The sequence below is a fragment of the Oncorhynchus gorbuscha genome, linkage group LG02, assembly GCF_021184085.1.
Source record: "Oncorhynchus gorbuscha isolate QuinsamMale2020 ecotype Even-year linkage group LG02, OgorEven_v1.0, whole genome shotgun sequence".
Taxonomy (NCBI): Eukaryota; Metazoa; Chordata; class Actinopteri; order Salmoniformes; family Salmonidae; genus Oncorhynchus; species Oncorhynchus gorbuscha.
The window spans coordinates 5,312,956-5,337,865 of NC_060174.1; the positions used below are offsets into that span (position 1 = coordinate 5,312,956).

General features: G+C 44.6%; 1 protein-coding gene across 2 annotated transcripts in view; it reads right to left on the reverse strand.

The window, feature by feature from the left end:
• Positions 1-9,533, reverse strand: part of LOC123996548 (bcl-2-related ovarian killer protein homolog A-like) — a 55,899-nt gene extending 46,366 nt beyond the window's left edge. Inside the window, exon 1 of one of the 2 annotated variants that reach the window (XR_006832007.1) lies at positions 9,199-9,533. Coding sequence is in view for 1 of the 2 variants with exons in the window: in XM_046299972.1 (XP_046155928.1) it covers positions 9,199-9,421 (223 nt within the window). In the remaining variant the exon portion in view is untranslated. The remainder of the gene's footprint in view (positions 1-9,198) is intronic. The other variant, XM_046299972.1, reaches the window with a different exon arrangement.
• Between the last annotated feature and the right edge of the window lie 15,377 nt (positions 9,534-24,910).

The window sequence follows — 24,910 nt, forward strand, 5'->3', positions numbered from 1 at the left end:
TTACAATTTAGCAGATTTACACTGGAATGGTAGATATGCAGATGATGATGTGCAAGTAGAAATACTGGTGTGCAGAAAGTAAATAAAAACAATATGGGGATGAGGTAGGTAGATTGGATGGCTATTTACAGATGGGCTATGTACAGCTGCAGCGATCGGTTAGCTGCTCGGATAGCTGATGTTTAAAGTTAGTGAGGGAAATATGAGTCTCCAGCTTCAGAGATTTTTGCAATTCGTTCCAGTCATTGGCATCAGAGAACTGGAAGGAAAGGTGGCCAAAGGAAGTTTTGGCTTTGGGGATGACCAGTGAGATATACCTGCTGGAGCTCGTGCTACGGGTGGGTGTTGCCATCGTGACCAGTGAGCTGATATAAGGCAGAGCTTTACCTAGCATAGACTTATAGATGACCTGGAGCCAGCGGGTCTGGCGACGAATATGGGCCAACTACAAAGGGCCAGCCGATTAGAGCATACAGGTCGCAGTGGTGGTTGGTATATGGGGCTTTGGTGATAAAAAGGATGGCACAAAAAAAGTAAAGTGACATCACAGAAGACAAGGATCCCTAGGATAGTCAGTAAATAAAAAAGTGTTTATTTACTTTTACCCCTTTTTCTTGGTATCCTATTGTTAGTACTATCTTGTCTCATCGCTACAACTCCCGTACGGACTCGGGAGAGACAAAGTTCGATAGCCATGCTCCATCCGAAACACAACCCAACAAAGCCGCACTGCTTCTTAACACAACGCGCATCCAACACGGAAGCCAGCTGCACCACTGTGTCGGAGGGAACATCGTGCACCTGGCAACCTGGTTAGCGTACACTGCGCCCAGCCTGGGTCTGGGCGCGAACCCAGAGTCTCTGGTGGCACAGCTAGCGCTGCGATGCAGTGCCCTAGACCACCCAGGAGGCACAGGATAGTCAGTTTTACTAGGGTATGTTTGGCGGCGTGAGTGAAGGAAGCTTTGTTGCGAAATAGAAAGACGATTCTAGATTTAATTTTGGATTGGAGATGCTTAATTTTGAGTCTGGAAGGAGAGTTTACAGTCTAACCAGACACCTAGGTATTTGTAGTTGTCCACATATTCTAAGTCCGAACCATCCAGAGGAGTGATGCTAGTCGTGCAGGCGTGTGCGGGCTGCGAACGGTTGAAAAGCATGCATTTAGTTTTACAAGCGTTTAAGAGCAGTTGGAGGCCACCATAGATACTGCCAGAGGTCCGGACAACAGGCCCTCCTTTTTGACACACTGAACACTGTCTGAGAAGTAGTTGGGGAACCAGGCGAGGCAGTCATTTGAGAAACCAAGGCTGTTGAGTCTGCCGATAAGAATGTGGTGATTGACAGAGTCGAAAGCCTTGGCCAGGTCGTTGAAGACGGCTGCACAGTACAATCTTTTTTCGATGGTAGTCATGATATCGTTTAGTACCTTGAGCGTGGCTGAGATGCACCCCCGTCGCCAGCTCGGAAACTGGATAGCGGAGAAGGAAGGTGGGAATCTAAATGGTCAGTGATCTGTTTATTAACTTGGCTTTCGAAGACTTTTGAAAGGCAGGGCAGGGTGGATATAGGTCTATAGCCGTTTGGATCTAGAGTGTCACCCCCTTTGAAGAGGGGGATGACCACGGCAGCTTTCCAATCTTTAGGGATCTCGGACGATACGAAAGAGAGGTTGAACAGACTTTAGAAAGAGAGGGTCCAGATTGTCTAGGATGCTCCCGTGGTGCAGCTGTTGAACCTTTCAACACTCGATGATGTTGATCATTAGGTTTAGCTGTGTAGTGCTAGGGCAAAAGCAGAAATACTGTTCTATCTAGACTAATCACATTCCCCACCTCACCTCTCCCTGGCTACTGTATGTAGACATGACTAAACTCTGTCAACACATTGACTACACTTCAGTCAATGTTTGTTACCTAAAAACCTGGTCCCTTTCTTTGCCGACCACAGGTTAGATATGAGAGATTTGCTTGTTTAAAAAATAAATACAACTAAGTGTTGCTACATTTTGCAAGCAAAGTCTTGTGATATATATATATATATGTATATATATATATATATATATATATATATATATATATATATATATATATATATATATATATGTTTTTCCAGGTGAATTTCTAGGAGGACTCTAGTCGTCGGATTGCAATTTGTTTAAATCAGGTGTGTTAGCTGGGTCTGGGGAAAACGTGTGCCCCCGAAGGCTGGAGTATCACGATGGGGGTTAGCAGATAAACAGACTCGATGCACATGCCCTGCTTGCCCAGTTGGTATTCGGTCATGAATACTACAAGTTTACATAGTAACGGATCACCCCCCCACACTGCTGCTCATTCCGTTCACCATCTATGGAGGTCTACGTCACCGTCCTTCTAGGCATCACTGAACTGGATCATTACCACCGACCCCGGACTGTTTTGTCTCATTACGCACACCTGGTTCCCATTCCCCCTGATTGGTATGTGTAAACAGTTGTAGTCGGAGGTTTACATACACTTTAGCCAAATACATTTACACTCAGTTTTTCACAATTCCTGACATTTTATCCTAGTAAACAATTCCCTGTTTTAGGTCAGCAAGGATTACCACTTTATTTTAAGAATGTGAAATGTCAGAATAATAGTAGAGAGAATGATTTATTTCTGCTTTTATTTCTTTCATCACATTCACAGTGGGTCAGAAGTTTACAGACACTCAAAAAATATTTGGTAGCATTGCCTTTAAATGGTTTAACTTGGGTCAAATGTTTTGGGTGGCCTTGCCTTTAAATTTTAGATTTTGAGTGAAACATTTCAGGTAGCCTTCCACAAGCTTCCCACAATAAGTTGAGTGAATTTTGGCCCATTCCTCCTGACAGAGCTGGTGTAACTGAGTCAGGTTTGTAGGCCTCCTTGCTCGCACAAGCTTTTTCAGTTCTGCCCACAGATTTTCTATAGGATTGAGGTCAGGGCTTTGTGATGGCCACTCCAATACCTTGACTTTGTTGTCCTTAAGCCATTTTGCCACAACTTTGGAAGTATGCTTGGGGTCATTGTCAAATTTGGAAGACCGATTTGCAACCAAGCTTTAACTTCCTGACTGATGTCTTGAGATGTTGCTTCAATATATCCACGTAATTTTCTACCTCATGATGCCATCTATTGTCACGCCCTGACCTTAGTTATCTTTGTTTTCTTTATTATTTTGCTTAGGTCTGGGTGTGACGAGGGTGGCATGTGTGTTTTTGTCTTATCTAGGTTTTTTTGTACATCTATGGGGTTTTGATTTGTCTTGGTAAATGTATGTTTATGGTGGCCTGAATTGGTTCCCAATCAGAGGCAGCTGTTTATCGTTGTCTCTGATTGGGGATCCTATTTAGGTTGCCATTTTCCATTTTGGTTTTGTGGGTTATTGTCTATGTGTAGTCAGCACTCGTGTTTTATAACTTCATGTTTGTTTTGTTATTTTGTTTAGTGTTCTTCGTTAAATAAAGAAGTATGTATTCATATCACTTTGGTCTCAATAATACGATGAACATCTATTTTGTGAAGTACACCAGTCCCACCTGCAGCAAAGCACCCCCACAACATGATGCAGCCACCCCCGTGCTTCACGGTTGGGATGGTGTTCTTCGGCTTGCAAGCCTCCCCCTTTTTCCTCCAAACATAACGATGGTCATTATGGCCAAACAGTTCTATTTTAGTTTCATCAGACCAGAGGACATTTCTCCAAAAAGTACGATCTTCGTCCCCATGTGCAGTTGCAAACTTTTTATGGCGGTTTTGGAGCAGTGGCTTCTTCCTTGCTTTGCGACCTTTCAGGTTATGTTGATATAGGACTCGTTTTACTGTGGCTATAGATACTTTTGTACCTGTTTCTCCTGCATCTTCACAAGGTCCTTTTCTGTTGTTCTGGGATTGATTTGCACTTCTCGCACCAAAGTACGTTCATCTATAGGAGACAGAATGCGTCTCCTTCCTGAGCGTTATGACGGCTGCATGGTCCCATGGTGTTTATACTTGCGTACTATTGTTTGTACAGATGAACGTGGTACTTCAGGTGTTTGGAAATTGTACCCAAGGATGAACCAGACTTGTGGAGGTCTACATTTTTTTTCTGAGGTCTTGGCTGATTTCTTTAGATTTTCCCATGATGTCAAGCAAAGAGGCACTGAGTTTGAAGGTAGGCCTTGAAATACAGGTACACCTCCAATTGACTCAAGTGATGCCAATTAGCCTATCAGAAGCTTCTAAAGCCATGACATAATTTTCTGGAATGTTCCAAGCTGTTTAAAGACACAGTCAATTTAGCATATGTAAACTTCTGACCCACTGGAATTGTGATACAGTGAATTATAAGTGAACTAATCTGTCTGTAAACAGTTGTTGTAACAATTACTTGTGTCATGCACAAAGTAGATGTCCTAACCGACTTGCCAAAAATACAGTTTCTTAACAAGAAATTTGTGGAGTGGTTGAAAAATGAGTTTTAATGACTGCAACCTAAGTGTTGGTAAACTTCCCACTTCACCTGTCTATGTTCCCTTTGTTCTCCAACGTCCTTGTTGATTACTGTTCCCAACGTCCTTGTTGATTACTGTTCCCATCGTCCTTGTTGATTACTGTTCTCCATCGTCCTTGTTGATTACTGTTCCCATCGTCCTTGTTGATTACTGTCCCCATCGTCCTTGTTGATTACTGTTCCCCAACGTCCTTGTTGATTACTGTTCCCCAACGTCCTTGTTGATTACTGTTCCCATCGTCCTTGTTGATTACTGTTCTCCATCGTCCTTGTTGATTACTGTTCCCATCGTCCTTGTTGATTACTGTCCCCATCGTCCTTGTTGATTACTGTTCCCCAACGTCCTTGTTGATTACTGTTCCCCATCGTCCTTGTTGATTACTGTTCCCATCGTCCTTGTTGATTACTGTTCCCATCGTCCTTGTTGATTACTGTTCCCATCGTCCTTGTTGATTACTGTTCTCCATCGTCCTTGTTGATTACTGTTCCCCAACGTCCTTGTTGATTACTGTTCTCCATCGTCCTTGTTGATTACTGTTCCCATCGTCCTTGTTGATTACTGTTCTCCATCGTCCTTGTTGATTACTGTTCCCATCGTCCTTGTTGATTACTGTTCCCATCGTCCTTGTTGATTACTGTTCCCATCGTCCTTGTTGATTACTGTTCCCAACGTCCTTGTTGATTACTGTTCCCATCGTCCTTGTTGATTACTGTTCCCATCGTCCTTGTTGATTACTGTTCTCCATCGTCCTTGTTGATTACTGTTCTCCATCGTCCTTGTTGATTACTGTTCCCATCGTCCTTGTTGATTACTGTTCTCCATCGTCCTTGTTGATTACTGTTCTCCATCGTCCTTGTTGATTACTGTTCCCATCGTCCTTGTTGATTACTGTTCTCCATCGTCCTTGTTGATTACTGTTCTCCATCGTCCTTGTTGATTACTGTTCTCCATCGTCCTTGTTGATGAATGTTCCCATCGTCCTTGTTGATTACTGTTCCCATCGTCCTTGTTGATTACTGTTCCCATCGTCCTTGTTGATTACTGTTCTCCATCGTCCTTGTTGATTACTGTTCTCCATCGTCCTTGTTGATTACTGTTCTCCATCGTCCTTGTTGATTACTGTTCTCCATCGTCCTTGTTGATTACTGTTCTCCATCGTCCTTGTTGATTACTGTTCCCATCGTCCTTGTTGATTACTGTTCTCCATCGTCCTTGTTGATTACTGTTCCCATCGTCCTTGTTGATTACTGTTCCCATCGTCCTTGTTGAATACTGTTCCCATCGTCCTTGTTGATTACTGTTCCCATTGTCCTTGTTGATTACTGTTCTCCATCGTCCTTGTTGATTACTGTTCTCCATCGTCCTTGTTGATTACTGTTCCCATCGTCCTTGTTGATTACTGTTCCCATCGTCCTTGTTGATTACTGTTCCCATCGTCCTTGTTGATTACTGTTCCCAACGTCCTTGTTGATTACTGTTCCCATCGTCCTTGTTGATTACTGTTCCCATCGTCCTTGTTGATTACTGTTCTCCATCGTCCTTGTTGATTACTGTTCCCATCGTCCTTGTTGATTACTGTTCCCATCGTCCTTGTTGATTACTGTTCCCATCGTCCTTGTTGATTACTGTTCCCATCGTCCTTGTTGATTACTGTTCTCCATCGTCCTTGTTGATTACTGTTCCCATCGTCCTTGTTGATTACTGTTCCCATCGTCCTTGTTGATTACTGTTCCCATCGTCCTTGTTGATTACTGTTCTCCATCGTCCTTGTTGATTACTGTTCTCCATCGCCCTTGTTGATTACTGTCCATCGCCCTTGTTGATTACTGTTCCCATCGTCCTTGTTGATTACTGTTCCCATCGTCCTTGTTGATTACTGTTCCCATCGTCCTTGTTGATTACTGTTCCCATCGTCCTTGTTGATTACTGTTCTCCATCGTCCTTGTTGATTACTGTTCTCCATCGTCCTTGTTGATTACTGTTCCCATCGTCCTTGTTGATTACTGTTCTCCATCGTCCTTGTTGATTACTGTTCTCCATCGTCCTTGTTGATTACTGTTCCCATCGTCCTTGTTGATTACTGTTCCCCAACGTCCTTGTTGATTACTGTTCTCCATCGTCCTTGTTGATTACTGTTCCCCATCGTCCTTGTTGATTACTGTTCCCAACGTCCGTTGGTCTTGTTAGGACCTGTGCTCTGTTGTGTCGGCATGTTACCGTGTTAGAGTGCACTTGTTATTACAGGTCTCGTCCCGCGTATTTATTAGAGCTTTACACCTTGCTCTTTGTTTGGTTTACAACCCTTGTGATATATATATATATATATATATATATACACATGTTTGTTTTGGTTTACAACCCTTGTGTTTTATATATATATATATATATATATATATATATATATATATATATATATATATACATGTTTGTTTTGGTTTACAACCCTTGTGTTATATATATATATACACACATGTTTGTTTTGGTTTACAACCCTTGTGTTATATATATAATATATATATATATATATATATATATGTTTGTTTTGGGCTTCGTCCCCGTCATGATCATATTTTGGGTAGAGCATTTTCTTTTTAAGTATTTCGTATTCTTGCGCCTGTCTCCTATCATTATACAATGTGACATGGCTAGACTACAGTAACTACCAATCTAACAATTGTTAGCTGACATGGCTATTCGAGTGACTGTCAGTGACAGACATAACAAGAGGAAAACTAAGGATGCACACATCTTGAAATTACTCCCAACAATAAATTGACCCCCCCACCGAATTCCTAAAAAGAAAATCTAAATAAAATGTTTTGTGACTGGGCCCCTTAAGCATTCGTGGGTCCTATGCAACCCGAGTATATTACTTATGCCTGGAATTGACTACACAACTGCCAGAAAGTCAAGATAAATCAGGCTAAGATGCTGCAAACATCAATCTACAGCCATCTTCGTGCAAAACAACATTGCATGAACACTTATATAAATGATTTTGTGATGGGACACCAAATTATATTAGTGATATAGCCCAAGAGCAGCTAATACCTATGATCAAGGTAAGAATAGACATAGCTATACGATTCTGACTTCTGTTTGATGAAACTGTTGAAACTAGCCGATCTGAGCTCACGTCTGTTAGATAGTTCATCTGCCGTGAATTTAATTGTGAATGCACCTGATATTAAACAAAATACAAATGCAATTTTAACCTTTATTTAACAATGCAAGACAACCTACTTATTGTGTTCAAGTAATTGCATGAAGAACAATATTGTCAAGGTACAATGAGTTAGCTAGCCAACTAGCATAGCTGTTTCAATCATGTACAATATCCGTCTTAAATTGCATTTTGAAAATGGTTTCGATATGAGAACAAAACCAAATTGAGTGTCACTGTGGTCTGGACATGACGTTAACTAAACGCATGAACCAAACTAGCTCCTGATATCTGGGGGATGAGTGGCTGGGTTTCAGCTTTGCACCATAGGTTGGGTACCCAGAACATAAACATTTCCAATGAGGACATGCTGCATGTCTCACCTTGAATTAGACACAATTAAGATTACAGATAATTACAGTCTCTTTTTTTTCTGTTTCTCCTTCAACCAAAATGTAATATTAGCCTGTTAACCCCCCCATGTAATTTTGTTATATAAATATTTTTTGCTGTAAAAGATAGCAGAAAAATGATTTTTTTTTAAAATTACATCAACAACACATTTCTCGGGAAATTCGAAACGGAAGACAATTTCAGTGGATGTTCTTAAATGTCTTCTCAAAGAATCACTCCGGAAAAATGCTACATTTCTATACATCCTTACAGCAAGAGAACTAGTGGCACCGTATTAGTTCCGTTATATGGAGTATTAACGGAGAAAACTCACGTCAAGAGGGTGCTACGAAATTAATGTCAAAACGTAGTTGTCAAAATGTAGTTGGATTAATCCAAATCAAATTGATGCTTTCATCTTTTTCACGTCCAGCACCTTGGCAATGAAGCCACAGTATTGGCGATCCATCTACGTTGAGAGGGGCCGTTTCTACGGGGATTTAAAGACTCAGAAATACAACAATGAAAACAAGAACATATTGTCTTCTGCGGATATTGAAATTCAGTCTGTTATAGCTGGTAAATATATATTTAAACAAACCAATGTTGTTGTTTTAAAATCTGCATCCAGTCTGTTATAGCTTTGTAAATATATATTTAAACAAACCAATGTTGTCACTCATGTTTTAACTCGCGAATCTGCATCCATTAGTTACTATATAGCTGGTCATTTGATGTTTTAAGTTAGTACCATTCTGTCGCCGAGCAAAGACCACTTATTGATCATGACTGTGATTCCATTCCATCCACTCTGAACATACTACATTCTCAGTAAATCGTTTTAACTTTTGAGAGACATGGGGTTTGGACAATTGTTTTTCTGACGGAATTTTCTACTGAATGGACATATGTGTATAAAACCTTTAATTAAATCATAATGTTATGGATGCACATCTTATGACATACATTACTGGCTGAAAAACTATCGTTTCGTTTATAATATTTGGACATTGTAGACAATCTATTACCAAGTGCTTTCTAACATGGTCTAAAATAGGATGTACAGCCCTTATAGGTACGCAGCCTGTCATTCAGACAGACACAGTAGCCCACCAATATACACAAACTGCGTTCTTACCTAACCACATGAGGACAGAGGAGATCTCTCCAAGCGTCCCACCTGATGCCGACAGCTGATGCTCGGCCTTCGACCACCCAATCCCGGTCCTGTTCAGCCTGGAATGGATGAAATCCCTGCATAGCGCCTTCGCCTGTGACACCAGCTCCTTGTCTGTGGGGGATCGGTCAAATACTTCCATCACTTCTGCCGCGAATACTGAGGAGCGACGCAACATCTCCATACCCCAGTCCCCCAGCAGCAGTTAATCACAAACAACCCGCCTGCCTGGCGCTGGCACTAATCCGCCTGCGCCTCCACCTCGATCGCCGTTTATGGTCCTCTCTGTCACCAGAAAGCTACTTCCCTACCTCCTCCCTCGGGTTGGGGGCGTTTCGAAAAGCAGGGATTATTCAATGTCTCTTCACGGGCGTAGAATTACATTGGTTTGTTCACGGTCACGGTGCACACCGGCTCCCTTGCAATGCCAAACTCATATTCCTTGAGTTGGAGGCTGATTTAAAAAATAAAATGAATTAACCTTTACTTAACTAGCCAAGTCAGTTCACAACAAATTCGTATTTACAACGACAGCCTACCCCGGACGACGCTGGGCCAATTGTGCGCCGCCCTATGGGACTCCCAATCACGTCTGGATGTGATACAGCCTGGATTCGAACCAGGGACTGAGATGCAGTGCCTTAGACCACTGGCGCCAGGGAGCCCAATTTGACCAACCCTGATTATACATTGACCTACATTATCACTACACAGAAACTTCTATTGGTAGTCTGATACATCTGATTGTAATACACAATGAATTGGTTTATAGCCTGAAACAAAATCGTGTAAATGTTTTAGAGAGCAGGTAGGTATATGGTTCCTGCAGGTATACAACTAGTTTTATATTGGATATTCAGTTATCTCAACTTATAACTCCAATTAAAATAGTATATTCTGAATCAGAAGAGGGTGGAGAACGATCCAAAATGAAATCAAATGTATTTATAAAGCCTTTCTTACATCAGCTGATATCTCAAAGTGCTGAACAGAAACCCAGCCTAAAACCCCAAACAGCAAGCAATGCAGGTGTAGAAGCACGGTGGCTAGGAAAAACTACCTAGAAAGGCCAGAACCTAGGAAGAAACCTAGAGAGGAACCAGGCTATGTGGGGTGGCCAGTCCTCTTCTGGCTGTGCCGGGTGGAGATTATAACAGAACATGGCCAAGATGTTCAAATGTTCAAAGATGACCAGCAGGGTCAAATAATGATGGGTTAAGTTGTTCATTCAGAACGGGTCTCAGATCAGGTCCGGGTATGAAAGCCCCAGGTCCATTTCAGAACGGGTCCACATTGTTTTAATGACAACTTTTTTTTTGTCTTGAATATAATTTAAACATATATACAGTACTGGTCAAAAGTTTAGACAAACCTTCTCTTTGTGATTTTTTTGCTATTTTCTATATTCCAATTGTTGAATTGGAGTAGTAAACAGGATGCAGAATTGCCATTTGAATGAAAGGAAATAGAATATAATTGAGTGAAATTCAAGTTCCTCTTCTATACTTAGGTGTAGTCTAAATAAATACACATCTGGTACATAAAGGGCAAAGGGGGATACCTGGTCAGTTGTACAACTGAAATATGTCTTCCGCATTTAACCCAACCCCTCTGAATCAGAGGGACGGGGACGGGGACGGGGACGGTGCCATAATCGACGCCCAGGGAACAGTGGGTTAACTGTCATGTTCAGAACGACAGATTTTTACCTTGTCAGCTCTGGGAGTCGATCTGGCAACCTTTCAGTTACTGGCCCAATATATATATATTGTGTGTGTGTCTCTGTGTGTGTCTGTGTGTGTGTCTGTGTGTGTGTCTCTCTGTGTGTGTGTGTCTGTCTCTGTGTGTGTGTGTGTCTCTGTGTGCGTGTGTCTGTGTGTGTCTCTCTGTGTGTGTGTGTCTGTCTCTGTGTGTGTGTGTGTCTCTGTGTGCGTGTTTGTGTGTCTCTGTGTGTCTGTGTGTGTGTCTGTGTGTGTGTGTGTGTCTGTGTGTGTGTCTCTCTGTGTGTGTGTGTCTGTCTCTGTGTGTGTGTGTGTCTCTGTGTGCGTGTGTCTGTGTGTGTCTCTCTGTGTGTGTGTGTCTGTCTCTGTGTGTGTGTGTGTCTCTGTGTGCGTGTGTGTGTGTCTCTGTGTGTGTGTGTCTGTGTGTGTGTGTGTGTGTGTGTGTGTGTGTGTGTCTGTGTGTGTGTCTCTCTGTGTGTGTGTGTCTGTCTCTGTGTGTGTGTGTGTGTGTGTCTCTGTGTGCGTGTGTCTGTGTGTGTGTCTCTCTGTATGTGTGTCTGTGTGTGTGTCTCTCTGTGTGTGTGTGTCTGTCTCTGTGTGTGTGTGTGTCTCTGTGTGCGTGTGTCTGTGTGTGTCTCTCTGTGTGTGTGTGTCTGTCTCTGTGTGTGTGTGTCTCTGTGTGCGTGTGTGTGTGTCTCTGTGTGCGTGTGTCTGTGTGTGTGTCTGTGTGTGTGTGTGTGTGTCTGTGTGTGTGTCTCTCTGTGTGTGTGTGTCTGTCTCTGTGTGTGTGTGTGTCTCTGTGTGCGTGTGTCTGTGTGTGTGTCTCTCTGTGTGTGTGTCTGTGTGTGTGTCTCTCTGTGTGTGTGTGTCTGTCTCTGTGTGTGTGTGTCTCTGTGTGCGTGTGTCTGTGTGTGTCTCTCTGTGTGTGTGTGTCTGTCTCTGTGTGTGTGTGTCTCTGTGTGCGTGTGTGTCTCTGTGTGCGTGTGTCTGTGTGTGTGTCTCTCTGTGTGTGTCTGTGTGTGTGTGTCTGTCCTCTGTGTGCGTGTGTGTGTGTCTCTGTGTGCGTGTGTCTGTGTGTGTGTCTCTCTGTGTGTGTGTGTGTCTGTCTCTGTGTGTGTGTGTGTGTCTCTGTGTGCGTGTGTCTGTGTGTGTGTCTGTGTCTCTCTGCGTGTGTGTGTGTCTGTCTCTGTGTGTGTGTGTGTCTCTGTGTGCGTGTGTCTGTGTGTGTCTCTCTGTGTGTGTGTGTCTGTGTGTGTATGTCTGTGTGTGTGTGTCTGTCTCTGTGTGTGTGTGTGTGTGTGTGTGTGTGTGTGTGTGTGTGTGTGTGTGTGTGTGTGTGTGTGTGTGTGTGTGTGTGTGTGTGTGTGTGTGTGTGTGTGTGTGTGTGTGTGTGTGTGTGTGTGTGTGTGTGTGTGTGTGTCTCTGTGTGTCTCTGTGTGTCTCTCTGTGTGTCTCTGTGTGTGTCTCTGTGTGTGTCTCTGAGTGCCTCTGTGTGTCTCTGTGTGTCTCTGTGTGTCTCTGTGTGTCTCTGTGTGTGTCTCTCTGTGTGTCTCTGTGTGTCTCTGTGTGTCTCTCTGTGTGTCTCTGTGTGTGTCTCTGTGTGTGTCTCTGTGTGTGTCTCTGAGTGCCTCTGTGTGTCTCTGTGTGTCTCTGTGTGTCTCTGTGTGTCTCTGTGTGTGTGGTACCAGTCAAACGTTTGGACACCTACTCTTTCATCAAATATATTTAGACATTCTTCGACGTAGCCTTCTGCCTTGATGACAGCTTTGCACCCTCTTGGCATGTCAAACGTTTGGACACCTACTCTTTCATCAAATATATTTAGACATTCTTCGACGTAGCCTTCTGCCTTGATGACAGCTTTGCACCCTCTTGGCATGTCAAACGTTTGGACACCTACTCTTTCATCAAATATATTTAGACATTCTTCGACGTAGCCTTCTGCCTTGATGACAGCTTTGCACCCTCTTGGCATGTCAAACGTTTGGACACCTACTCTTTCATCAAATATATTTAGACATTCTTCGACGTAGCCTTCTGCCTTGATGACAGCTTTGCTCCCTCTTGGCATGTTTAACACTTCTGGGGTTACTACATGATTCCATGTGTGTTATTTAGTAGTTTTGATGTCTTCACTATTATTATACAATGTAGAAAATAGTTTTAAAATAAACACAAACCCTGGAATGAGTAGGTGTGTTCAAACGTTTGCCTGGCACTGTATATTTATTTGAACTTAAAACACAAACGCTAAATCAACAGTGGTTTCACAAATGATCTCTTAGTGAAAACTCATTACTGTGTCTTAGCTCATCATGCCAAGACAGGCCCTGTAATTATTGTACATCGACAGTTCAGACGAATTACCCTGGAACAACTGTAGATTTCAGTTCCCTTATTACACAACGGGCCCATCCCAAACGGCACCCTGTTCTCTAAACTGTGCACTACTTTCAAAAGGGCCCTAGTCAATCTTAGTGCACTATATAGGGAATAGGGTGTCATTTGGGACCTACCCATGTATCGCACTGATGATGATATTGTCCGTGGTTTTTATTTTGTATTTTTTACAAGTATCTTGGGTAATGTGTCCTATGGACCGGTTTCACAGACACTTAGAAGTCTCCATTTGAAAGTGTCTTGGACTAGACATATTCCGTGTCTGCAAAACGTGTCCTGTACAGTGTGTATAGCTTATTCACATGTGTACACTAACTACTGTCCAAGGGCATTACCCACATGTTGGGCTGACAATAAAAAGACAAACAAGATTAAAAATAACTTCAAAAATCTGTTTAAGAACATGATCAACACAACAGAATGTTGACAGCAGAATGTTGACATCGGAATGTTGACAGCAGAATGTTGACATCGGAATGTTGACATCGGAATGTTGACATCAGAATGTTGACATCGGAATGTTGACATCGGAATGTTGACAGCAGAATGTTGACATCAGAATGTTGACATCGGAATGTTGACATCGGAATGTTGACAGCAGAATGTTGACATCAGAATGTTGACATCAGAATGTTGACAGCAGATGGCTTGGGCACTGTTTCCCTGGTTCAAACCACAAATGCAACTTTAGGCTCTCCCTTCTCCTCCCCTGCTCTGGCTAAAAGGGAATGTTATCTTGAGAAAGTAAAGGAAGCTCTTTGGAGCTGCCATATAAAGATTACAGAGAGGCCTTGAGGACGTATCCTATGCCAACACACACAGCAACAGTTCTCCCTGGTGGTCCAACCAGGATTTAAAGTACTGTATTCTCTTTCTGTTCATTTTAGTTCATGACTTTGGTTGAATTAATTAAAACCATGTGGGTATGAAGACCACGGCCTTAAATAAGAGGAGTGTATAAGAATGTAGGAAGGAAAAGGCATCTTGCTCACAAAACTTGGTTCTGTATTGATCTAAATATTAATATCCTGAAGTTTCGGCCATTAACGAGTCACACAACCTTTTGAGAATACTCAAGAAATCTTATAAATGTATATATTTCATTTTTTACCCAATTGGTAGTTACAGTCTTGTCCCATCGCTGCAACTCCCGAACGAACTCGTGAGAGGCGAAGGTCGAGAGCCATGCGTCCTCCGAAACACGACCCTGTCAAGCTGGGCTGCTTCTTGACACACTGCTCGTTTAACCCGGAAGCCAGCAGCATCAATGTGTCGGAGGAAACACCGTACAACTGGCGACCGTGTCAGCGTGCATGCGCCGGCACATGATTCTCTAGAGCGCAATGGGAAGAGTACATCCCGGTCGGACAAACCCTCCCCTAACCCGGACAACGCTGGGCAAATTGTGCATTGCCTCATGGGTCTCCCAGTTGTGGCCAGCTGTCACACAGCCCGGGATCGAACCCGGATCTGTAGTGACACCTCAACCACTGCAGTGCCTAGACCGCTGCGCCACTCGGGAGGCCCCAAGAATTCAGTTTTTAAATTACTTACAATATCAGACAAAGATGCAGTTTACATTGAGGCTAGAATACGAAGTTGTACATGTGTTTACAGTGAATGAACCTATATGACAACAGTACGCCCACACCTTGATTCAACACGCTCTCTCAAACAGCCATTTGTGTTGAACAAGGAATTTTGTTTGGACATGCAAAGAGAATACCTTGTTATAGGATTCCCCAACTGGCTATTAATCATCTTCATATCCTGGTTTTGTTTGAGTCGTTCTGTGTAACTAGGCTGCTATGGGTCCTGAGTTGTCAGGGTTAGTAGCTGTGTAACTAGGCTGCTATGGGTCCTGAGTTGTCAGGGTAAGTAGCTGTGTAACTAGGCTGCTATGGGTCCTGAGTTGTCAGTAGCTGTGTAACTAGGCTGCTCTGGGTCCTGAGTTGTCAGGGTTAGTAGCTGTGTAACTAGGCTGCTATGGGTCCTGAGTTGTCAGGGTAAGTAGCTGTGTAACTAGGCTGCTATGGGTCCTGAGTTGTCAGGGTTAGTAGCTGTGTAACTAGGCTGCTCTGGGTCCTGAGTTGTCAGGGTTAGTAGCTGTGTAACTAGGCTGCTATGGGTCCTGAGTTGTCAGGGTTAGTAGCTGTGTAACTAGGCTGCTATGGGTCCTGAGTTGTCAGGGTAAGTAGCTGTGTAACTAGGCTGCTATGGGTCCTGAGTTGTCAGGGTTAGTAGCTGTGTAACTAGGCTGCTCTGGGTCCTGAGTTGTCAGGGTTAGTAGCTGTGTAACTAGGCTGCTCTGGGTCCTGAGTTGTCAGGGTTAGTAGCTGTGTAACTAGGCTGCTATGGGTCCTGAGTTGTCAGGGTTAGTAGCTGTGTAACTAGGCTGCTATGGGTCCTGAGTTGTCAGGGTTAGTAGCTGTGTAACTAGGCTGCTATGGGTCCTGAGTTGTCAGGGTTAGTAGCTGTGTAACTAGGCTGCTCTGGGTCCTGAGTTGTCAGGGTTAGTAGCTGTGTAACTAGGCTGCTATGGGTCCTGAGTTGTCAGGGTTAGTAGCTGTGTAACTATGCCGCTATGGGTCCTGAGTTGTCAGGGTTAGTAGCTGTGTAACTAGGCTGCTATGGGTCCTGAGTTGTCAGGGTTAGTAGCTGTGTAACTATGCCGCTATGGGTCCTGAGTTGTCAGGGTTAGTAGCTGTGTAACTATGCCGCTATGGGTCCTGAGTTGTCAGGGTTAGTAGCTGTGTAACTATGCCGCTATGGGTCCTGAGTTGTCAGGGTTAGTAGCTGTGTAACTATGGCTATGGGTCCTGAGTTGTCAGGGTTAGTAGCTGTGTAACTAGGCTGCTATGGGTCCTGAGTTGTCAGGGTTAGTAGCTGTGTAACTAGGCTGCTCTGGGTCCTGAGTTGTCAGGGTTAGTAGCTGTGTAACTAATGGGTCCTGAGTTGTCAGGGTTAGTAGCTGTGTAACTATGCCGCTATGGGTCCTGAGTTGTCAGGGTTAGTAGCTGTGTAACTAGGCTGCTATGGGTCCTGAGTTGTCAGGGTTAGTAGCTGTGTAACTAGGCTGCTATGGGTCCTGAGTTGTCAGGGTTAGTAGCTGTGTAACTATGCCGCTATGGGTCCTGAGTTGTCAGGGTTAGTAGCTGTGTAACTATGCCGCTATGGGTCCTGAGTTGTCAGGGTTAGTAGCTGTGTAACTAGGCTGCTCTGGGTCCTGAGTTGTCAGGGTTAGTAGCTGTGTAACTATGCCGCTATGGGTCCTGAGTTGTCAGGGTTAGTAGCTGTGTAACTATGCCGCTATGGGTCCTGAGTTGTCAGGGTTAGTAGCTGTGTAACTAGGCTGCTATGGGTCCTGAGTTGTCAGGGTAAGTAGCTGTGTAACTATGCCGCTATGGGTCCTGAGTTGTCAGGGTTAGTAGCTGTGTAACTATGCCGCTATGGGTCCTGAGTTGTCAGGGTTAGTAGCTGTGTAACTAGGCTGCTATGGGTCCTGAGTTGTCAGGGTTAGTAGCTGTGTAACTATGCCGCTATGGGTCCTGAGTTGTCAGGGTTAGTAGCTGTGTAACTAGGCTGCTATGGGTCCTGAGTTGTCAGGGTTAGTAGCTGTGTAACTATGCCGCTATGGGTCCTGAGTTGTCAGGGTTAGTAGCTGTGTAACTATGCCGCTATGGGTCCTGAGTTGTCAGGGTTAGTAGCTGTGTAACTATGCCGCTATGGGTCCTGAGTTGTCAGGGTTAGTAGCTGTGTAACTATGCCGCTATGGGTCCTGAGTTGTCAGGGTTAGTAGCTGTGTAACTAGGCTGCTCTGGGTCCTGAGTTGTCAGGGTTAGTAGCTGTGTAACTATGCCGCTATGGGTCCTGAGTTGTCAGGGTTAGTAGCTGTGTAACTATGCCGCTATGGGTCCTGAGTTGTCAGGGTTAGTAGCTGTGTAACTAGGCTGCTCTGGGTCCTGAGTTGTCAGGGTTAGTAGCTGTGTAACTATCAGACGCTATGGGTCCTGAGTTGTCAGGGTTAGTAGCTGTGTAACTATGCGCTATGGGTCCTGAGTTGTCAGGGTTAGTAGCTGTGTAACTAGGCTGCTATGGGTCCTGAGTTGTCAGGGTAAGTAGCTGTGTAACTATGCCGCTATGGGTCCTGAGTTGTCAGGGTTAGTAGCTGTGTAACTATGCCATTTGGGTCCTGAGTTGTCAGGGTTAGTAGCTGTGTAACTAGGCCGCTATGGGTCCTGAGTTGTCAGGGTTAGTAGCTGTGTAACTATGCCGCTTGGGTCCTGAGTTGTCAGGGTTAGTAGCTGTGTAACTAGGGCTATGGGTCCTGAGTTGTCAGGGTTAGTAGCTGTGTAACTAGGCTGCTATGGGTCCTGAGTTGTCAGGGTTAGTAGCTGTGTAACTAGGCTGCTATGGGTCCTGAGTTGTCAGGGTTAGTAGCTGTGTAACTAGGCTGCTCTGGGTCCTGAGTTGTCAGGGTTAGTAGCTGTGTAACTAGGCTGCTCTGGGTCCTGAGTTGTCAGGGTTAGTAGCTGTGTAACTAGGCTGCTATGGGTCCTGAGTTGTCAGGGTTAGTAGCTGTGTAACTAGGCTGCTATGGGTCCTGAGTTGTCAGGGTTAGTAGCTGTGTAACTAGGCTGCTATGGGTCCTGAGTTGTCAGGGTTAGTAGCTGTGTAACTAGGCTGCTATGGGTCCTGAGTTGTCAGGGTTAGTAGCTGTGTAACTAGGCTGCTATGGGTCCTGAGTTGTCAGGGTTAGTAGCTGTGTAACTAGGCTGCTATGGGTCCTGAGTTGTCAGGGTTAGTAGCTGTGTAACTAGGCTGCTATGGGTCCTGAGTTGTCAGGGTTAGTAGCTGTGTAACTAGGCTGCTATGGGTCCTGAGTTGTCAGGGTTAGTAGCTGTGTAACTAGGCTGCTATGGGTCCTGAGTTGTCAGGGTTAGTAGCTGTGTAACTAGGCTGCTATGGGTCCTGAGTTGTCAGGGTTAGTAGCTGTGTAACTATGCCGCTATGGGTCCTGAGTTGTCAGGGTTAGTAGCTGTGTAACTAGGCTGCTATGGGTCCTGAGTTGTCAGGGTTAGTAGCTGTGTAACTATGCCGCTATGGGTCCTGAGTTGTCAGGGTTAGTAGCTGTGTAACTAGGCTGCTCTGGGTCCTGAGTTGTCAGGGTTAGTAGCTGTGTAACTAGGCTGCTCTGGGTCCTGAGTTGTCAGGGTTAGTAGCTGTGTAACTAGGCTGCTATGGGTCCTGAGTTGTCAGGGTTAGTAGCTGTGTAACTAGGCTGCTATGGGTCCTGAGTTGTCAGGGTTAGTAGCTGTGTAACTAGGCTGCTCTGGGTCCTGAGTTGTCAGGGTAAGTAGCTGTGTAACTATGCCGCTATGGGTCCTGAGTTTGAATCTCTTGGTCTTGTCTCAAATGGCAGTCTATTCCCTATATAGTGTTCAACTTTTGACCAGAGCCGCTGGGACTAGGGTGCCCATTTGTACAGAGCCATTGTCTCTGCTTCCCTCAGGTTTTCACCCACAAGGAAGTTGGGAACAGCACCCTGCCCGGTTCATGATCATGGTGGTCCATAGCTCACCACTGCCATCTTCTGGTAAAGTGAGCCAGATGGAAAGGGAAGCAACTTCTGGTAAAGTGAGCCAGACGGTGAGGGAAGCATCTTCTGGTAAAGTGAGCCAGATGGACAGGGAAGCATCTTCTGGTAAAGTGAGCCAGATGGACAGGGAAGCATCTTCTGGTAAAGTGAGCCAGATGGACAGGGAAGCATCTTCTGGTAAAGTGAGCCAGATGGACAGGGAAGCATCTTCTTGTAAAGTGAGCCAGATGGACAGGGAAGCATCTTCTTGTAAAGTGAGCCAGATGGACAGGGAAGCATCTTCTGGTAAAGTGAGCCAGATGGACAGGGAAGCATCTTCTGGTAAAGTGAGCCAGATGGACAGGGAAGCATCTTCTGGTAAAGTGAGCCAGATGGACAGGGAAGCATCTTCTGGTAAAGTGAGCCAGATGGACAGGGAAGCATCTTCTTGTAAAGTGAGCCAGATTGACAGGGAAGCTAATTAAGATATTGTCTGTGTCTGAAATGGCACCCTATTCCCTATACTGTTCAGAAGTATTTCTGTTAACCTTTATTTAACAAGTCAGTTAAGAACAAATTCTTATTTTCAATGACGGCCTAGGAACATTTACATTTACATTTAAGTCATTTAGCAGACGCTCTTATCCAGAGTGACTTACATGTACAGTGGGTTAACTACCTGTTCAGGTGCAGAACAACAGATTTGTACCTTGTCAGCTCGGGGATTTGAACTTGCAACCTTCCGGTTACTAGTCCAATGCTCTAACCACTAGGCTACCCTGCCACCTCTACACTCGAACCACTAGGCTACCCTGCCGCCTCTACACTCTAACCACTAGGCTAACCTGCCGCCTCTACACTCTAACCACTCGGCTACTCTGTCGCCCCTACACTCTAACCACTAGGCTACCTGCCTCCTCTACACTCTAACCACTAGGCTACCCTGCCTCCTCTACACTCTAGCCACTAGGCTACCCTGTCACCCCTGCACTCTAACCACTAGGCTACCCTGCAGCCCCTACACTCTAACCACTAGGCTACTCTGCCGCCCCTACACTCTAACCACTAGGCTACCCTGTCACCCCTACACTCTAACCACTAGGCTACCCTGCCACCTCTACACTCTAACCACTAGGCTACCCTGCCTTCTCTACACTCTAACCATTAGGCTACCCTGCCTCCTCTACACTCTAACCACTAGGCTACCCTGCCACCTCTACACTCTAACCACTAGGCTACCCTGCCGCCTCTACACTCTAACCACTAGGCTACCCTACCACCTCTACACTCTAACCACTAGGCTACCCTGCCTCCTCTACACTCTAACCACTAGGCTACCCTGCCTCCTCTACACTCTAACCACTAGGCTACCCTGCCGCCGCTATATTGTATATAGGGTGACTTTCAGACGCAGACATTGGAAAAGAGTGACTGATAGAGGTGCAGGTTAAATACAGGTGCCATATTCCCAGCTCCTCTGGTAGGTTTAATCTATAGGTATTACTGTCCTCTGGTAGGTTTAATATATAGGTATTACTGTCCTCTGGTAGGTTTAATATATAGGTATTACTGTCCTCTGGTAGGTTTAATATATAGGTATTACTGTCCTCTGGTAGGTTTAATCTATAGGTATTACTGTCCTCTGGTAGGTTTAATCTATAGGTATTACTGTCCTCTGGTAGGTTTAATATATAGGTATTACTGTCCTCTGGTAGGTTTAATATACAGGTATTATTGTCCTCTGGTAGGTTTAATATACAGGTATTACTGTCCTCTGGTAGGTTTAATCTATAGGTATTACTGTCCTCTGGTAGGTTTAATATATAGGTATTACTGTCCTCTGGTAGGTTTAATCTATAGGTATTACTGTCCTCTGGTAGGTTTAATATATAGGTATTACTGTCCTCTGGTAGGTTTAATATATGGCTGTAATGGCTCCGCTATTAGAATACTGGTAATGACCAGTAGTAGTAGGAGACAGATGTACAGAACATTCTTTATTCCACACTCAAGACAGACAGGCACACACACACACAGCAATAGTAATGGGACTGATGGTAGTAGTGAATAATTTTGGTTTTGGCCCAAGAGTTGATTATTTGAATGAGCTGTGTAGTGCTAGTGTAAAAAACGAAACGTGTACCCAAGGGGGGCCCCGGGACCGAGTTTGGGAAAACCTGTAGAGGATTTAGAGAGGAGACTGAAAGAAAGAAAGACAGGCACACACACACAGTGATTGGAATTGGACTTTGATGATAAGGCCTCTCCCCCACTTGTTGTGAGGAGTGCAGGGGGGAGCTCCCGCTTGTTCTTTCTAACTGTGCCAACCATGGTGATCTTCCTCTTCAGGAGCTGCTGGCTGAGTTCATAAGAGGTGAAGAAATTATCACACGTGACATTGTGCCCCTCAATCCATCTGTCACATCAAGCACAACCAGTATCCCCTGGTTCTTATCCGGGCCTCCACTGGTCGGCTTCCCTGTGAAGACTTGCATCTTCCAAGCATAGCTGGATTGTGCGTCACAGGCCACCCATATCTTGATGCCATACGTTGCCAGCTTGCTGGACATATACTGTCGGAAAGGACAGCAAACTTTTGATAAAAGAGATTTAATGGAACCAGTTGCTCATCCACTGTTACTTCAGGCCCAGGGTTGTAGAGGTATGGCAGACTGTCACGCCCTGACCTTAGTTATCTTTGTTTTCTTTATTATTTTGGTTAGGGTGTGACGAGGGTGGCTTTGTTTAGTTTTTGTATTGTCTAGGGGTTTTTGTATCGTCTACAGGTTTTTGTAAGTCTAGGTGTTTATGTCTATGGTTGCCTAGATTGGTTCTCAATCAGAGGCAGCTGTTTATCATTGTCTCTGATTGGGGACTATATTTAGGCAGCCATATTCCTTGGGTAGTTTGTGGGTTGTTATTCGATGTTTAGTTGCCTGTTCTGCGCTAGTCATAATAGCTTCACGGTTCGTTTTGTTGTTTTGTTCTTTCATTAAAGAAGTATGTACGCTTAACACGCTGCGCCTTGTTCTCCTCATGATGACGACCGTGACACAGACGTACCAGCCACTTCTCCCAGACCTCTCTTACATCCACCAGTTTGTCTCTCACACGTCTTGCAGGTCTTGACTGACAGTTATCAAATCATAGCATTCTTGAGAAAGTGTGAAAGATTTTCAGTGACATGGAAAACCACCCTTCCACTCTCAGCATCCCAGCGACTACATGTAGCTTCGCCTCGGGAACAATACACACCCTCAAAGATTAGCAGCCCTATGAAGGCACGCAGGTCAATCTCATCCATCCTTTTCCAGTTGTCTCCATATTTACAGAAACGCTCCAAATTTGTCATCTCCAGGATATTTTTTTATGGCTGGTGTGATGAACATGTAGAATGTTGAGGCGGTGTCCTGGGCATGGGCAACTGCATGTCTTGTGGGCCCTGGGGTCATCCTTATGACATGTTGACTGCATGTCTTGTGGGCTCTGGGGTCATTCTTATGACATGTTGACTGCATATCTTGTGGGCCCTGGGGTCATGCTTATGACATTTTAACTGCATGTCTTGTGGGCCCTGGGGTCATGCTTATGACATGTTGACTGCATATCTTGTGGGCCCTGGGGTCATCCTTATGACATGTTGTGCTGCCATCCTACCCTGGTTGTCATATGGTGACAAGGACCATGTTCATTTGCTTTTCTTTGACAAAAATGTCTCTTTCAGCTTGGCGGATTTCTTCTTCATCTGAAGACGATGTATCGTGGCTCTGGGTTGTAATTCTTCCCCATCTTCTTCTTCATCTGAAGATGATGCATCGTGGCTCTGGGTTGTAATTCTTCCCCATCTTCTTCTTCATCTGAAGATGATGCATCGTGGCTCTGGGTTGTAATTCTTCCCCATCTTCTTCTTCTTCTGAAGATGATGCATCGTGGCTCTGGGTTTTATTCTTCCCCATCTTCTTCTTCTTCTGAAGATGATGCATCGTGGCTCTGGGTTGTAATTCTTCCCCATCTTCTTCTTCATCTGAAGATGATGCATCGTGGCTCTGGGTTGTAATTCTTCCCCATCTTCTTCTTCTGAAGATGATGCATCGTGGCTCTGGGTTGTAATTCTTCCCTCATCTTCCCCATCTTCTTCTTCTGAAGATGATGCATCGTGGCTCTGGGTTGTAATTCTTCCCCATCTTCTTCTTCTTCTGAAGATGATGCATCGTGGCTCTGGGTTGTAATTCTTCCCCATCTTCTTCTTCATCTGAAGATGATGCATCGTGGCTCTGGGTTGTATTCTTTCCCATCTTCTTCTTCTTCTGAAGATGATGCATCGTGGCTCTGGGTTGTAATTCTTCCCCATCTTCTTCTTCTTCTGAAGATGATGCATCGTGGCTCTGGGTTGTAATTCTTCCCCATCTTCTTCTTCTGAAGATGATGCATCGTGGCTCTGGGTTGTATTCTTCCCCATCTTCTTCTTCATCTGAAGATGATGCATCGTGGCTCTGGGTTGTATTCTTCCCCATCTTCTTCTTCATCTGAAGATGATGCATCGTGGCTCTGGGTTGTATTCTTCCCCATCTTCTTCTTCTTCTGAAGATGATGCATCGTGGCTCTGGGTTGTATTCTTCCCCATCTTCTTCTTCATCTGAAGATGATGCATCGTGGCTCTGGGTTGTATTCTTCCCCATCTTCTTCTTCATCTGAAGATGATGCATCGTGGCTCTGGGTTGTAATTCTTCATCTGAAGATGATGCCGTGGCTCTGGGTTGTAATTCTTCCCCATCTTCTTCTTCTGAAGATGATGCATCGTGGCTCTGGGTTGTATTCTTCCCCATCTTCTTCTTCTTCTGAAGATGATGCATCGTGGCTCTGGGTTGTAATTCTTCCCCATCTTCTTCTTCTGAAGATGATGCATCGTGGCTCTGGGTTGTAATTCTTCCCCATCTTCTTCTTCTTCTGAAGATGATGCATCGTGGCTCTGGGTTGTAATTCTTCCCCATCTTCTTCTTCATCTGAAGATGATGCATCGTGGCTCTGGGTTGTATTCTTTCCCATCTTCTTCTTCTTCTGAAGATGATGCATCGTGGCTCTGGGTTGTAATTCTTCCCCATCTTCTTCTTCTTCTGAAGATGATGCATCGTGGCTCTGGGTTGTAATTCTTCCCCATCTTCTTCTTCTGAAGATGATGCATCGTGGCTCTGGGTTGTATTCTTCCCCATCTTCTTCTTCATCTGAAGATGATGCATCGTGGCTCTGGATTGTATTCTTCCCCATCTTCTTCTTCATCTGAAGATGATGCATCGTGGCTCTGGGTTGTATTCTTCCCCATCTTCTTCTTCTTCTGAAGATGATGCATCGTGGCTCTGGGTTGTATTCTTCCCCATCTTCTTCTTCATCTGAAGATGATGCATCGTGGCTCTGGGTTGTATTCTTCCCCATCTTCTTCTTCATCTGAATATGATGCATCGTGGCTCTGGGTTGTATTCTTTCCCATCTTCTTCTTCATCTGAAGATGATGCATCGTGGCTCTGGGTTGTATTCTTCCCCATCTTCTTCTTCATCTGAAGATGATGCATCGTGGCTCTGGGTTGTATTCTTCCCCATCTTCTTCTTCAGATACCACCTCTTCTAAATCATTGTTCTCTTGTTCCTCCTGGACAGCTGAAAAAAGGGCACTAAAACGTGCACTCGTGGCTTCAACAAAGAGAGAACTGGGGGGACTGTCATCTGCAGCACCTTTATAGCCTCTGACTGCATTTCCCGGTAGTAAACAATGCTTTCAAGAAATGTTTATTTTGTCTGAAATATTTTTTATTTTGTCTGTGAACTTGAGTCGTGTGGGGTGGTGGAGGGGTCGTGGAGGTGTCGTGGAGGGGTCGTGGAGGGGTCGTGGAGGGGTGTTGGAGGGGAGATGCTGCACATGCACAAGAACGTTTTTCTTTTCTGAGTTCAATGAGTAGCACACACTCTTTGACCCTCAAGA